Source organism: Oncorhynchus kisutch, linkage group LG7 (genome assembly GCF_002021735.2).
Source record: "Oncorhynchus kisutch isolate 150728-3 linkage group LG7, Okis_V2, whole genome shotgun sequence".
Lineage (NCBI taxonomy): Eukaryota > Metazoa > Chordata > Actinopteri > Salmoniformes > Salmonidae > Oncorhynchus > Oncorhynchus kisutch.
In genome coordinates, this window is record NC_034180.2 from 22,408,982 (window position 1) to 22,423,697 (window position 14,716).

Sequence of the window (14,716 nt, forward strand, 5' to 3'; positions counted from 1 at the left end):
TCAAATCACGTTTTAGCAAAATGTTGCTGTCTCTCCCTTACACAGACCGTGTCACTGCAGATGCTCATACAGTTCATGTTGGACATCGCTCGTGGAATGGCGTACCTGAGCAACAAAAGCATCATACACAGAGATCTGGCTGCGCGCAACTGCATGTGAGAATCTACGAGCATGTGGCTTTGTCCCAAATGGCACCCTATTCCCTGTAGGGACCTGGTCAAAACTAGTGTACTAAATGGGGAATATGGCAACATTTGAGACAGCAACCCGTCACTTTACTCTTTCCTAACTGGGACTCCCTCTGATGTAGTTTACACTGAATTTACTAGAGCGTTATCTTGCCTGTGAGTTAGATTGTGACCATCTCCTCTCCTTTGTTCATAGGCTTAGTGAAAACCTGACAGTCTGCGTGGCAGACTTTGGGCTGTCAAAGAAAATCTACAGTGGCGACTACTACAGACAAGGATCTGTCTCAAAGCTGCCTGTCAAGTGGATAGCACTGGAGAGCCTTGCTGACAATGTCTACACTACTCAGAGTGATGTGGTATATACAAAGATGGAAGCACCCTCATAGTGGTCACAGTACACACAAACTCGTATCTTCACTTTCTAAATGATGGTGACACTTTAGGGCGGGAATATTTCATTTCGGGATCCCCATGTTGAAGTCCTCTTTGTGAAAAGGATTACATTTGTGTTTTGTAATGCAATTCAATGCATCGTGGATAAGATGTTGATTTTGTTTCCAGACCAATCAATTTAATTTTCGAATTTTTAAATGATGTAGTGGCCACAGAAGTTCACTGACTGAGTCCCTGTTTAATAGATATGTTGATTATGTTTTTGGAACTGTCAATTCCTTATTTTTGCCTTTTTAGTGGCCCCGGAAGTTAATTGACTGACTCTGTTTTCCCCACAGTGGGCGTTTGGAGTCACCATGTGGGAGATCATGGCACGGGGACAGACCCCTTATCCCGGGGTGGAGAACTCCGAAATCTATGAGTACCTCATCAAGGGAGAGCGGCTCAAACAGCCACCTGACTGCCGAGACAACATGTGAGTGGTCCACTGGGTCTGATAGAAAATTCTCTGGCGTTGAAAATCAGCCTGCAAGGCTTTCATCAGAACTGATGGGATCAGTGCTATACTTTTCAAATGACTAAAACAATCTAATTATCATCATTGGTGCCAGATTAATGAAAATGATTTAATCATGAGTATATTTTGTATATAGTTTGTATATTTTACTGCCTATTTAACCAGGTAACTCATTGAGAACACATTACTTTACAATAACGACCTGACAGTTCAAGTCCTCTCCCTCTCTTTTCCCAGTTATGAGATCATGCATAGCTGCTGGAGCCCTGTTCCCAAGTGCCGCCCCAGTTTCCTGCACCTGATTGACCAGCTGGAGGGGCTGTGGGCCAGCCTATCCCCTGGGCCTAGCTGCATTAAGGAGGCCCTTCTCTACGTTAACCTGGAGAATGACAAGGGGGAGCAGGGGGCAGGGGCACTGGGCCCAAGGAAGGACCCCTTCTGGTCAGGAATGCCCTGGCAGTGTGTGGGGATGGAGGAGGATGAGAAAGACTGGCTCGTGGTGTCTTCTGGGGCAGCTCTGGCTGTCGGTGGAGACTACCGCTACATCATCGGTCCTACCTGTCATGGCACTGAAGAGGACGGTGGGAGGCAGGGGGACTCGATGGATACCTTGCAGCCAGACGTTAGGGATGAGGAATATGAAGATGCGTTCATTAATGTGTGATTTTATATTTCCACCACCATGCTGCCTCCCCTGCCCTCCTTAACTGACCTTGTGTACAGATCTCACAGACTGGCAAGTTGGTTGTGGAGGGTTGGTCACTCACTACTGTCCTCCAGTGACGTTTCTGAAAACGAATGGATGCTCACCAGCATGACCTAATGGAGCAGAATTGGATTGAAGTTCATATCTCAATGAACTTTTCTACCCATTTTATTTCCAGTTATTCTGTCCTTTGTGTACATTATACTATGACTTCACACCAATACATACACAATCAGCCTTACTATTACAATGACAAAAAGCGCAGTATATTTTCGATCTTGAGTGATACACAGTTAACTTTTCAATGGAAAACTCACTGACTGAGGCATTATTTAGTCTGTATATGTACCTTTTGATGTTTTAGGGAATGAATTTATTAACAAATGCTGCCTACTATAGGTATTGAACATTGGCGTTTGCTGCTTTGTGAACTTACTCCCTTTCATACCCTAAACTCAATATAATAAGCAGCTCCAGTCCAAAAGCCTCTATTACACTTGTTCTTATTTAACCTTAACGTTTTAATGGACCACAACTGAAATAATCCTTTAAAGCAGTGGTCACCAATCTGAGTTGAGATCACTGAGTCCAAAAGCAAGACAATCGCTACCGCTCAGATGTATTGTTTTACGTAACCTTACATAACATTAACCAGTTTAAAAACAGTAGTATAGCAATGAGGTCTGTGCAGTAGGCTATAGGCATATTGTATTTGCTTCAATTGCCCTGACAATGTTCACCATTTTTTTTTCTGAATTACAGTTAATGTAAGGAAATCAGTCAATGGGAAAAATTAATTATGCCCTAATCTCTGATTTCACATGACTGGGCAGGCTCGCAGCCATGGATGGGCCTGGGAAGGCATAGGCCCACCCATTGGGGAGCCAGGCCCAGTCAATCAGAATGAGTTTTTCCCCAGAAAAGGGTTTTATTAGACAGAAATATCCTCAGTTTCATCTGCTGTCCAGGTAGCTGGTCTCAGATGAAGAAGCTGGAAGTGGAGGTCCTGGGCTGGTGTGGTTACATGTGATCTGCAGTTGTGAGGCCTGGCAACATTCCTGCAATCAGAATGCCACTTTCACACTCCCTCAAAACTGGCATTGTGTGACAACTGCAGCACAAGGTGCACTTGTGTAATGATCATGCTGTTTAATCAGTTTCTTGATATGCCACACCTGTCAGTTGGATGGATTATCTTGGCTTAAAGAGAAATGCTCAATAACCAGGATGTAAACAAATGTGTGCACAAAATTTGAGAGAAGCTTTGTGCATATGGGACATTGCTGGGATCTTTTTTTCAGCTCATGAAACATGGGACAAACAATTTACATGTAGAGTTTTTCATTTTTGTTCAGTTTATATTTCAAAATGTGAGGTAGGCTATATGATCACACCAGCAATTGATCAGTTGTATTACTTGTAAGGCACAGCTGAGTGAGCATATATTTGAAATAATAAAAAATAAATCTGGGCTGATGGTGCCTGCATCTGATGGTCAGGCCCAGCGGAGGGAGAGCAGCAGACTGAGGGTCTGCCTCTCAACATCTCCCTTCTCTCCCTTTCCTCCACTGACACTGACCAAATAGGGACACAGTCTGCCAGCTGATGGCAAAACTCGAGTCGCACCGCATAATTTCTGCCTCATGCACAAATTCATGTTACTCCTATGAACTATTTTAATAGCATATAAGTGTTGAATAAAAAGGTGTTGAGTAAGAACTTAAACTCACTCAAAAACAGCAGCTATTTGCTGTAGTCGTTGACAGTCTCTCTAGTCATGGTTTGAAATCTCACAGTATCAACATTGCTGTAGGTTTTTTTATACAGTGGGGAGAACAAGTATTTGATACACTGCCAATTTTCCTACTTACAAAGCATGTAGAGGTCTAATTTTTATCATAGGTACACTTCAACTGTGAGAGATGGAATCTAAAACAAGAATCCAGAAAATCACATTGTATGATTTAAGTAATTAGCATTTTATAGCATGAAATAAGTATTTGATACATCAGAAAAGCAGAAGTTAATATTTGGTACAGAAACCTTTTGTTTGCAATTACAGAGATCATGCGTTTCCTGTAGTTCTTGACCAGGTTTGCACACACTGCATTTTGGCCCACTCCTCCATACAGACCTTCTCCAGATCCTTCAGGTTTTGGGGCTGTCGCTGGGCAATACGGACTTTCAGCTCCCTCCAAAGATTTTCTATTGGGTTCAGGTCTGGAGACTGGCTAGGCCACTCCAGGATCTTGAGATGCTTCTTGCCACTCCTTAGTTGCCCTGGCTGTGTGGTTCAGGTCGTTGTCATGCTGGAAGACCCAGCCATGACCCATCTTCAATGCCCTTACTGAGGGAAGGAGGTTGTTGGCCAAGATCTCGCGATACATGGCCCCATCCATCCTCCCATCAATACGGTGCAGTCGTCCTGTCCCCTTTGCAGAAAAGCATCCCCAAAGAATGATGTTTCCACCTCCATGCTTCACGGTTGGGATGGTGTTCTTGGGGTTGTACTCATCCTTCTATTCCTCCAAACACGACGAGTGGAGTTTAGACCAAAAAGCTATATTTTTGTCTCATCAGACCACATGACCTTCTCCCATTTCCTCCTGTGGATCATCCAGATGGTCATTGGCAAACTTCAGACGGGCCTGGACATGCGCTGGCTTGAGCAGGGGGACTTTGCGTGCGCTGCAGGATTTTAATCCATGACGGTGTAGTGTTACACTAATGGTTTTCTTTGAGACTGTGGTCCCAGCTCTCTTCAGGTCATTGACCAGGTCCTGCCATGTAGTTCTGGGCTGCTTGCTCACCTTCCTCATGATCATTGATGCCCCACGAGGTGAGATCTTGCATGGAGACCCAGACCGAGGGTGATTGACCGTCATCTTGAACTTCTTCCATTTTCTAATAATTGTGCCAACAGTTGTTGCCTTCGCACCAAGCTGCTTGCCTATTGTCCACTTTATCCCTGATGTCCTTACACCCTCTCTGGTCTTGGTCATTGTGGAGAGGTTGGAGTCTGTTTGATTGAGTTTGTGGATAGGTGCAGTTAATACAGGTAATGAGTGGAGAACAGACAGTTTTAATTTAAGAAGCCCAACAGGTCTGTGAGAGCTGGAATTCTTACTGGTTGGTAGGTGATCAAATACTTGTGTCATGCAATAAAATGTAAATGAATTACTTAAAAATCATACAATGTGATTTTCTGGATGTTTGTTTTAGATTCCGTCTCTCAAAGTTGAAGTGTACCTATGATAAAAATTACAGACCTCTACATGCTTTGTAAGTAGGAAAACCTGCAAAATCGTCATTGTATCAAATACTTGTTCTCTCCACTGTATATATCTATTTTTTACACTCACTACTTTACTGCAGACACTTATCTGAGCCATCCGATTGGCCAGCGGTAGGCCTATATGGCACCTGATTTGCTCTCCCGGGCCCGCTGGGAAAGCAGTTAGTACCTTCAGACACATGAAATGATTAAAAATGGGAACACTTCACCTTCCCGGCACGCAGGGCAGCTGAATGGGGTGCACCTACCGTATCACTAATAAAATATTGAATAGGAACGCAAGGCTTTATCGCTGGGTTTTTTACAGAAATGTTTGGCGATCGACGAGGAATGCCTTGGAGATCGGACAGTCCATGGCGATGACCGGTTGGTGACCACTGCCTTAAAGGGATACTCCGAGATTTTTGCAATGGCCTTTTTATCTAAACTCAGCAAAAAAATTAAGTTCCTTTTTCAGGAACCTGTCTTTCAAAGATCATTTGAAAAAATCCAAATAACTTCACAGATCTTCATTGTAAAGGGTTTAAACACTGTTTTCCATGCTTGTTCAATGAACCATAAACAATTAATGAACATGCACCTGTGGAAGGGTCGTTACGACACTTAACAGCTTACAGACGGTAGACAATTAAGGTCACAGTAATGAAAACTTTATTAAGGACACTAAAGAGGCCTTTCTATTGACTCTGAAAAACACCAAAAGAAAGCTGCCCAGGGTCCCTGCTCATTTCCGTGAACGTGTCTTAGGCATGCTGCAAGGAGGCATGAGGACTGCAGATGTGGCCAGGGCAATAAATTGCAATGTCTGTACTGTGAGACGCCTAAGACGGCACTACAGGGAGACAGGACGGACAGCTGATCGTCCTCGCAGTGGCAGACCACGTGTAACAACACCTGCACAGGAACGGTACATCCGAACATCACACCTGCGGGACAGGTACAGAATGGCAACAAATGCCCGAGTTACACCAGGAACGCACAATCCCTCCATCAGTGCTCAGACTGTCCGCAATAGGCTGAGCGAGGCTGGACTGAGGGCTTATAGGCCTGTTGTAAGGCAGGTCCTCACCAGACATCAATGTCGCCTATTGGAACAAACCCACCGTTGCTGGACCAGACAGGACTGGCAAAAAGTGCTCTTCACTGACGAGTCGTGGTTTGGTCTCACCAGGGATGGTCGGATTCGTGTTTATTGTCGAAGGAATGAGTGTTACACAGAGGCCTGTACTTTGGAGCGGGAACGATTTGGAGGTGGAGGGTCCATCATGGTCTGGGGCGGTCTGGCAAATCTGGTACAGTCCACGAGGAGGAGATGCACTGCAGTACTTAATGCAGCTGGTGGCCACACCAGATACTGACTGTTACTTTTGATTTTGACACCCCTTTTGTTCAGGGACACATTATTCAATTTCTGTTAGTCACATGTCTGTAGAACTTGTTCAGTTTATGTCTGTTGTTGAATCTTATGTTCATACAAATATTTACACATGTTAAGTTTTCTGAAAATAAACGCAGTTGACAGTGAGACGACGTTTACTTTTTTTGCTGAGTTTACTTCCCCAGAGTCCGATGAAATCATGGATACCATTTTATGCCGGTGCATGCTGTTTGAAGGAAGTTTCTAACTAGTGTTAGCGCAATGACTTGAAGTCATAGGAGATATCCATAGACTTCCAGTCATTGCGCTAATGATAGTTAGCATTGGCTCACAAAACTGCCTCCAACTTCCTTCATACTGGACACGGAGACATAAAAATGGTATCAACAACCTTCCTCTGACTCTGGAAAGTAGATAAAGACCTCATTGCCAAAATCCCAAAGTATCCCTTTACAATTTTTGTGAATTAGTTATTTTGAAGAGTACCATTGAGTATTTATGAAACAGGATAATATGCAGAACGTTGTATGTATTCAAGAACTAATTTTTACCAGTGTGAATATGGATATTATGATCTGTTAAGACATTAGCCTGATAAAATGGGAGTCTGTTCACTGATGCTCAAAATGCTTACAGAGACACCTTTTGATTTTGCTTATAGGCTATGGGATATCAAGGGACATGTTTTAATATGTATATTTTCTATGTAGTTTTTGTATATTGTTATAAAATCATTTCCATAGATACAACCCAAATCATTAAAAACAGAGACTTATGAAGCTGATGCTTTGTGATACTCTGACCAGTACATCCTTACCAGCCTGTGCCTAGTTGTTTTTAGATTTGTACATAAAGCTACAATGTAATTCTCACCTCAAGTGTAAGTAAATAAAAAGTGTTGGTTGTTTCATCATCGTATGGTATATTTAAGCAATAAGGCTGAGGGAGTTGGCCATATATCACAAACCCCCGAGGTGCTTTATTACTATTATAAACTGATTACCAACATAATTAGAGAAGTAAAAATAAATGTTTTGTCATACCCATTGTATAAGGTCTGATATACCACGTCCTTCAGCCAATCAGCATTCAGGGCTGGAACCACCCGGATTAAAATGGTCTTTATACCTTCCCGGGAAAGCTTGGAACTCCAACACTCACCCTCAGCCTAACTTCTATGTGCCCCAGCTGGTTAGTTAGTTTATTGTAAATTCTCAGATACAGTTTTCATGCAGTAAAGTAATTGTATTTAAAAAAAAACATGACTGCTGTGATGGAAATAGGAAGTTTCGGTACAATTTCATAAATGCAGACAGAATTTGTTTGTTTGTTCGACATGGTGGGATCTTTTTGTGTCTGTAAAATTAATTATGCGAGAAATAGCAGTAAAAACAACTTTAAGCGCAAATATTGATATGATAACCATCATATTGAAGTAAACTTGGGAGTCACGCGATGATATGGTGTGTGTGTGATCCTCCTACTACGACTCGGGAAACCATGTAGTGTATTAGACTACAGATTATTATTAATTTCACAGGGTAGTGAAAGTCCACAGTGATCTTGATCCTCCTTTTCCAACAAATATTGAGGGTCTTAGATTGATACTTGACTGCCAGTTGACCAAAAATATTCAGGATTTTATCCATTATAATCTCATGCTGTTGGCTAGAGCACTTACCAAGACCAGAGTAGGCACATTTGCTATTTAACACAAAATAATCCGTAGAGTTAAATGTGATGGAATCACAGATTTTTATTGGGTACATGAAAACGTAAGCGAAAAAGTAAAACAATGTGTGCATTATGTAATATGCACAGCACACATTTTTCAAGTCGGTGGCGGAAGCACACCAATGGTTGGAAAATGCACTTATTTTTTTGTGTGGATTATTTTACATTTTCGCATGAAAATCTGTCTCCAATTGGATGGAAACCTAGCTACTGAGATTTGTATTTTATCCCAATCCCTCCAGACACACAGACACAGAGAGAGTGGACAGGACATGGTCAGCCTGGATCAGTTTAGGGATAAAGTGCCTTGCTCAAAGATACAACTGCCAGGAGATGGCATCAAGGATTTGATACCTGGCACCCCCCAATTGCTGGCTCATATCCTGACAGATTTCCCTGACAGACCCAGGATTCGATCCTGCCTCTAACTGCTATCCCATATAAATCCTTAATAAATTCAGAATATATTTGCAAATGACTGAAATCTGCTGATGTGCCCTTGAGCAAGGCCTGTAGCCCTAATTGCTCCAGTAAGTCGCTCTAGAGGGTCTGCTAAATGACTAAAATGTAAATGCATATTCCCTGTCATGTCATGGGGGCCCCCATTGATTGTGTTATGTTTGAATCACTCAGATAGTATAAGAACAAGGCATAAGCTATGGCAAAATTTGTAGAAACTGTAAAATGTTCTCTCAACCCCATGACAAAACATGTAGAATTGTAGCTTGCTTACTTAGGCTGCATTCCAAACACTTAAAAGACACACCAGTTTAATGCAAACTGTAGTATCAAACTCCGGTGGCAGCGAAGTGTCAAACGTAATCAACAGGGACTGCATTTTCGGCATGTAAGACATAATAACGCTAGTTTGCTAAAACACACATATACATATATATATAAATATATAAATATATATATATATAAATATATATATATATATATATATAGATGACACTGACTTTAGCGTTGGCAAATTGGAATGACGCTCAAATGGTCTTAGTCAGGAGCCTATACAACACACACAGCTAGCTTCATAAACATGTATTGGAATTCTGAAATGTATTGGAATAATTGACAAACTATACATCTAGCTTGCTAGCTATATGGGTAACTGTAGCTAGCTACATTAGCTTGCTAGGTACATTAATAGCTTGAGGTTGGTTGCTTTTAAGCCGAACTTCAAGATTTCTACCAAGGACGTTGCCTCTTCGACCATCACTCTCCCCCGCTTGGGCAAGGTACATTTGAGGTAGCTACACTCGTATGTGATGATGTAAAACGTCATTCAAGGGCTAAAGTTTTTGGACCGAGGGCTGTCTAATTTGCGTTTGGACTGCAGCCAAGTCTTCTTACATCGTCTGACTAGCTACGGATTATTCCCCTAACTATCGGGCTCCCCAACCCTGCACTTTAGAGGACCCTACCCTATATACGTAGACATGGAATCACTGGCCACTTTAATAATGGAACACTAGTCACTTTAATGTTTACATACTGCTTTAGTCATCTCATATGTATATACTGTATTATATTCTACTGTATTTAGTCCATGCCCCCGACATTGCTCGTCCTAATATTTATATTTTTCTTAATTCCATGATTTTACTTGTAGATGTGTGTATTGTTGTGAATTGTTAGATACTAACGTTACTGCACTGTTGGAGCCAGGAACACAAGCATTTCGCTACACCTGCAAAACATCTGCTAAATATGTGTATGTGACCAATGAATTTTGATTAGAAAACACCGAGTCGAAATGCAATTACAGCCAAATCGCAGGTAAATTCTTGCATTGACAGTTTCAATCTGGTTAGAGCTGGTTGGTAAGCACATGTCCCCCGAATAAGCATGCCCACAAGCTTTGTCTGTCGTTACGTGTACAGTCGACATGTTCAACTTTGATTATATTTATACCCCAACCTTCTGTCTTCGTTGGAAGGCCACCTACCAAAAAGCGGGGAGTTTCAAATCTCCACATGGCGGCGTTCCGTACCACCTCAGCAGGCATGTTCTCCCTCCGTTTTGAATCATGTGACACGAAGGCGCGGAGTCTGCGCAGAATGACCTGAACGTGCATCCGCGGAGCTGTGACGTCTTTTTACAGCACGCATGATTCTTCCAGATGGGAGATGCGAGGTACTGTATATTATGCTTTCAATTGAGGAAAAGGAAGGGATTACACAAGGAATCGACGACCACCATCGCATATTTTGATCCATTGAAATGTGCAAAAGGTAATCCATGTGCTTAGTGAGGCACATGATCCCGTCGAGAAAGACTATGTTGATATTGCAACTCCAAGTCTTCTCTTTCTAGTCTGAGGATGTGGCCACCATGTTGACTTGGGAATCAGGCGCCATTGAATTCGATCGTGTTGTTGGCAAGGCTTAAGTGCTTAGGCCTTGCAGGCCCAAGCCACGTTTTTAGTCGCCGCAGTGCATGGCATCGAGGCCATTTTCAAAGAAGGATTTCTACTTCTAAGTAAAGGATAGAGGACATACTATTCGTGCCACAACTTGGTGTTGTCAACAAACACCACAATGTATGCGATTACGGTGCGCCGTCAATACAGTAGGTCCGCCAGGATCATGTTTGTTTACCAGGGTTGTCTCGTATGGTAATGAAAAATGGCCGCCGTGAGTTCTTTGATTTCACGATATTAACGGTGTCTTTTAGAAATGGACACGCTTTGTGTCAGTAGCATACGTACACGGTAGTTATTCGAGATGTCCTATCAAACGTTTTCTCTATAACATTAGAAGGTTCAAGTACCCTACAGTAGGCTGTTATTTCATAACTTGACCCTGAAACGAATTATTCTAGTAAGTCGACGACATGTTTGTTAGTGTGTCCATTTTCGATCAAAACATCACATTTCCTGTGAACAATATGATTTTGTCTTATTTTTCAGGCCACGTGAGGGAGGCTAAATTATATTCAATAATAGCCTAGGCAGCCATGCTGGGCGCTGGACCTGCACTATGGTCTAGGATTCCTCGTACATAAAGCATCCTCCATTCATATGTGCACTGTCTTAATAAAACACTATTTTCCAACACCATTTTAGGATTTTCGGACGTTCAGCTAAGGTTGTGCAACATAAGATGTCTGAAAATGGTGATGCAAAATTGTGTTTTATTAAAGATGTACTTTGCCAACTATGTCAGTGTAGGTCATACATTCATAATCTATTAACCAAATAACTGTTTTACCTCAATAAGCAATGAAATCCCTAGTTTGAAAGCGACTGTTTTCTTGAAGCTGTACCATGCCATTTTCCCTACATTTCCCGCATTTGAGTGACTGCTAGTAAGAGGCCTACCCAGTGTTATCCAGTGAGGTACACAGCAGAGAGAGAGAGGGAGCGCTCAATGACGTGGTGCACATATCTGCATATGTGATGTAGTATGCAATTTTTGGGGACCACTTTTGTCTCGTGAGTGCTACGTCCAGAACTACTAACTACTAGAGTATTTATGAAACAGAGATGGATAGCGGGGTACTTCTAGTGGCCAAAAGGCCATTTTATCATGGGCAGCACCATTGATGGCTTCCACCATTTTAATGTATTTAACTGCTAGGGATCGGCTGCCTAGTCTACTTCAATAATAGGCCTACATATTTTTACTTTACCAGGCATGTCAGTTAATAAGAACAAATTCGTATTTTCAATGACTGCCTAGGAACAGTGGGTTAACTAGTCCAACGCTCTAACCACTAGGCCACCCTGCCGCCCTATACCCTATAGCCAATCAATTTCCTTAGCTATTAGTAGTAAACTGGGAGTTTAATTAAATGCATGTTCATGTGTTATCGTTTTGATGATTAAATTACAAGACTGATCTCCAGTTCTTTGATGTGCTTCTTTTTTTGTGTTTAACTTTATTGTTCATTATCTATTGATACATTTTGGTATGTATTTATTCATAGTTGCATAATGTCCAAATATCTATGACTCATGCATTTTTATACTATGCTGTAATTTAGCTTAGTAGTCATCATTTGTAATTAATTTGTCGTATTTCCAAAGTAAGCAAATGTTTTGAGAAATGCGGGTAAAACTGTGATTTCTCAACGGTTAGAATTGTGTATTTTTTTGCCATTCTAATATTTTACCTAAATAGCCTCCACACCGTTAAAGGCTGATAGGGCTGGGCGATATCGCAAATGAATGTTTTTGCATGAGAATAAAGGTTTTTGTTATTTTTTGTTTTTATGGGCGTTCATGTCCACTTGTTCTCTTGTATTTTGGGTCTCGTCTCCCTCCTAACAATGGTGGTCATTGTGCACAAGACGGGAAGGCAGGATCATAGTAATGCATTGGCCTTCTTTTGTACAGATTTTTTAGCGAGTGTGAATCCTCTCGCGTTGTTTCTATCTCTCTGGTTTACAAACACACCAAGCCCCTCCCCCTGCCTCTCACGCCAACAAAGTTGAAAGATCACATCTTCCTCTCTGGCAAGCGGTTTCAACTCGCTATTTGAGTTTTGGCATGCTGAGGTTCTGTATTGTAGTCTGTCTGCCATGTTAAGGGAACAACTCGGGACAGTGACAGGAGATGTTATGCATAACAAATGTGAAACTAGGTAATGTGTATTGTGTACACATTTGCATCACCGTTTCACATTTGTTATGCATAACATCCCCTTTCACGGTCCCTCTAACTGTCCTGAGTTGTTCCCTTAACATGGCTGACATAGATTACTATACAGAACCTCAGCATGCCTCAACTACCCAAATTGTGTGCAGATCATACACTACTTAAACGAGAGTATCAACGAACATTGGTTCTGGAAAATGAATGTTCAGTTTGTCCCGCACGGCATTGGTACCACGTACCGTTATCTGTATTTTAGTCAGTCTTATACTAGCTGTCTAGTCTGGGTTTTTATAAATGTGCAATAAGCATAAAACACAATTCTATAAGGAATTGGCAACTCTTCATTCTGAGAAATAAGGTAGGCCACTTGATTTCAGCACCTGAAAATAGTGGACAGGCTAACATGCTTTTCAAATAGTTGGAGACAGACGGAACGGTGTGTTCATAACAATTAAACGGTTCAACCTTGTTAGCTAGCAAATAGATCCTATTTGGCTAAATTTTAAATGTAAAGATTAGCTGGCTAATCGCTAGCACGTGGGCTTGAGGTTGTTGAGACCTGTTCATTTTCTAAAGCCTTAATGCCTGCTACAATAAGTTAGTCATTATTAGTGAATGTGTATTATGCATGGTTCTAGTTAAATTTGTAACAAAAAAGGTTTTTTTCATAGACTTGAAAGCCAGATCAGTTATTGCAAAAAAGGAAGTTAAACCATTTTGATGAAATAATTATATTATTAGGTGGTTTTATGGTCGTGGGAGGCTCATATTTATCCTAGGTATAACAATCCCTGGATTAATTGACGTGCACATATCTGTATATATGCGATGTAGTACACCATTTTTGGGGAACACTTTTGGCTCGTGAGTGCTACGTTCAGACCTGCTGGCTAAAAAGTATAAAAAAGTACCGGAGACTCTTTTTAGACAGTACCACAGAGACGGGCAGAGTGGGACTTCTAGGGGCCAAAAGGCTGTTTTAGCATGGGCTGAGCCATTGAAGGCTTCCACCATTTTAATGTAGTCAACTGGGTGGGACTTCCAACCTCATTGGCTGATCCCTCGGTGATGTCGAACCGGGTCCAAGGCTTATATTTATCCTAGGTATAACTTCACAAACCCTGGATTCATTAGATTATTGCTGTCTGTTTGTACTGCAGTGTATTTTATCTTTAATTGTACAACAACGCTTATTATTTAGAGAGAACATTAAAAAAATCTAGATATACAGTGCCTTCTGAAAGTATTCAGATCCCCTGACTTATTCCTTTATTTTGTTTGTTTACAGGCTTATTCTAAAATGTTTTAAAACATTTCCCCCTCATTAATCTACACACAATAACCCATAATGACAAAGCAAAAACAGGTTTATATACATTTTTTGCTCATGGGGGAAATAAAATTTAAATGTGACATTTTCATAATTTTTCAGACCCTTTACTCAGTACTTTGTTGAAGTACCTCTGGCGGTGATTACAGCCTCAAGTCTTCTTGGGTAGAGATCCTCTCAAGCTCTGTCAGGTTGGATGGGGAGCATTGCTGGACAGTTATTTTAAGGTCTCTTCAGACATGTTCGATCAGGTTCAAGTCAAGGCTCTGGCTGGGCCACTCAAGGTCATTGAGACTTGTCCCGAAGCAACTCCTGCATTGTCTTGGTTGTGTGCTTATGGTCATGTCCTGTTGGAAGGTGAGCCTTCGCCCCAGTCTGAGGTCCTGAACTCTCTGGAGCAGGTTTTCATCAAGGATCTCTCTGTACTTTGCTCCGTTCATCTTTGCCCGCGATCCTGACTAGTCTCCCAGTCCCTGCCACTGAAAAATATCCCCACAGCATGATGCTGCCACCACCATGTTTCATGGTGCCAGGTTTCCTCCAGACGTGACGCTTGGCATTCAGACCAAAGAGTT

General features: G+C 41.7%; 2 protein-coding genes across 7 annotated transcripts in view; both read left to right on the forward strand.

Annotated features, from left to right (window-relative positions):
* LOC109894312 (tyrosine-protein kinase receptor TYRO3-like) overlaps window positions 1-3,275 on the forward strand; it is a 28,229-nt gene extending 24,954 nt beyond the window's left edge. The window contains exons 16-19 of the mRNA XM_020487712.2: window positions 46-155; window positions 385-544; window positions 920-1,056; window positions 1,336-3,275. Of these exons, the coding sequence (XP_020343301.1) occupies window positions 46-155; window positions 385-544; window positions 920-1,056; window positions 1,336-1,762 (834 nt within the window). The 3' untranslated portion in view covers window positions 1,763-3,275. The remainder of the gene's footprint in view (window positions 1-45; window positions 156-384; window positions 545-919; window positions 1,057-1,335) is intronic.
* Window positions 3,276-10,284: 7,009 nt separating this feature from the next.
* Window positions 10,285-14,716, forward strand: part of mgaa (MAX dimerization protein MGA a) — a 36,138-nt gene continuing 31,706 nt past the window's right edge. For 5 of the 6 annotated variants that reach the window (XM_020487711.2, XM_031828675.1, XM_031828676.1 and 2 more), the window contains exon 1: window positions 10,336-10,445. The gene's annotated coding sequence lies outside the window, so the exon portion shown is untranslated. Of the gene's footprint in view, window positions 10,446-14,716 lie in introns of all 6 variants that reach the window. The other variant, XM_031828674.1, reaches the window with a different exon arrangement.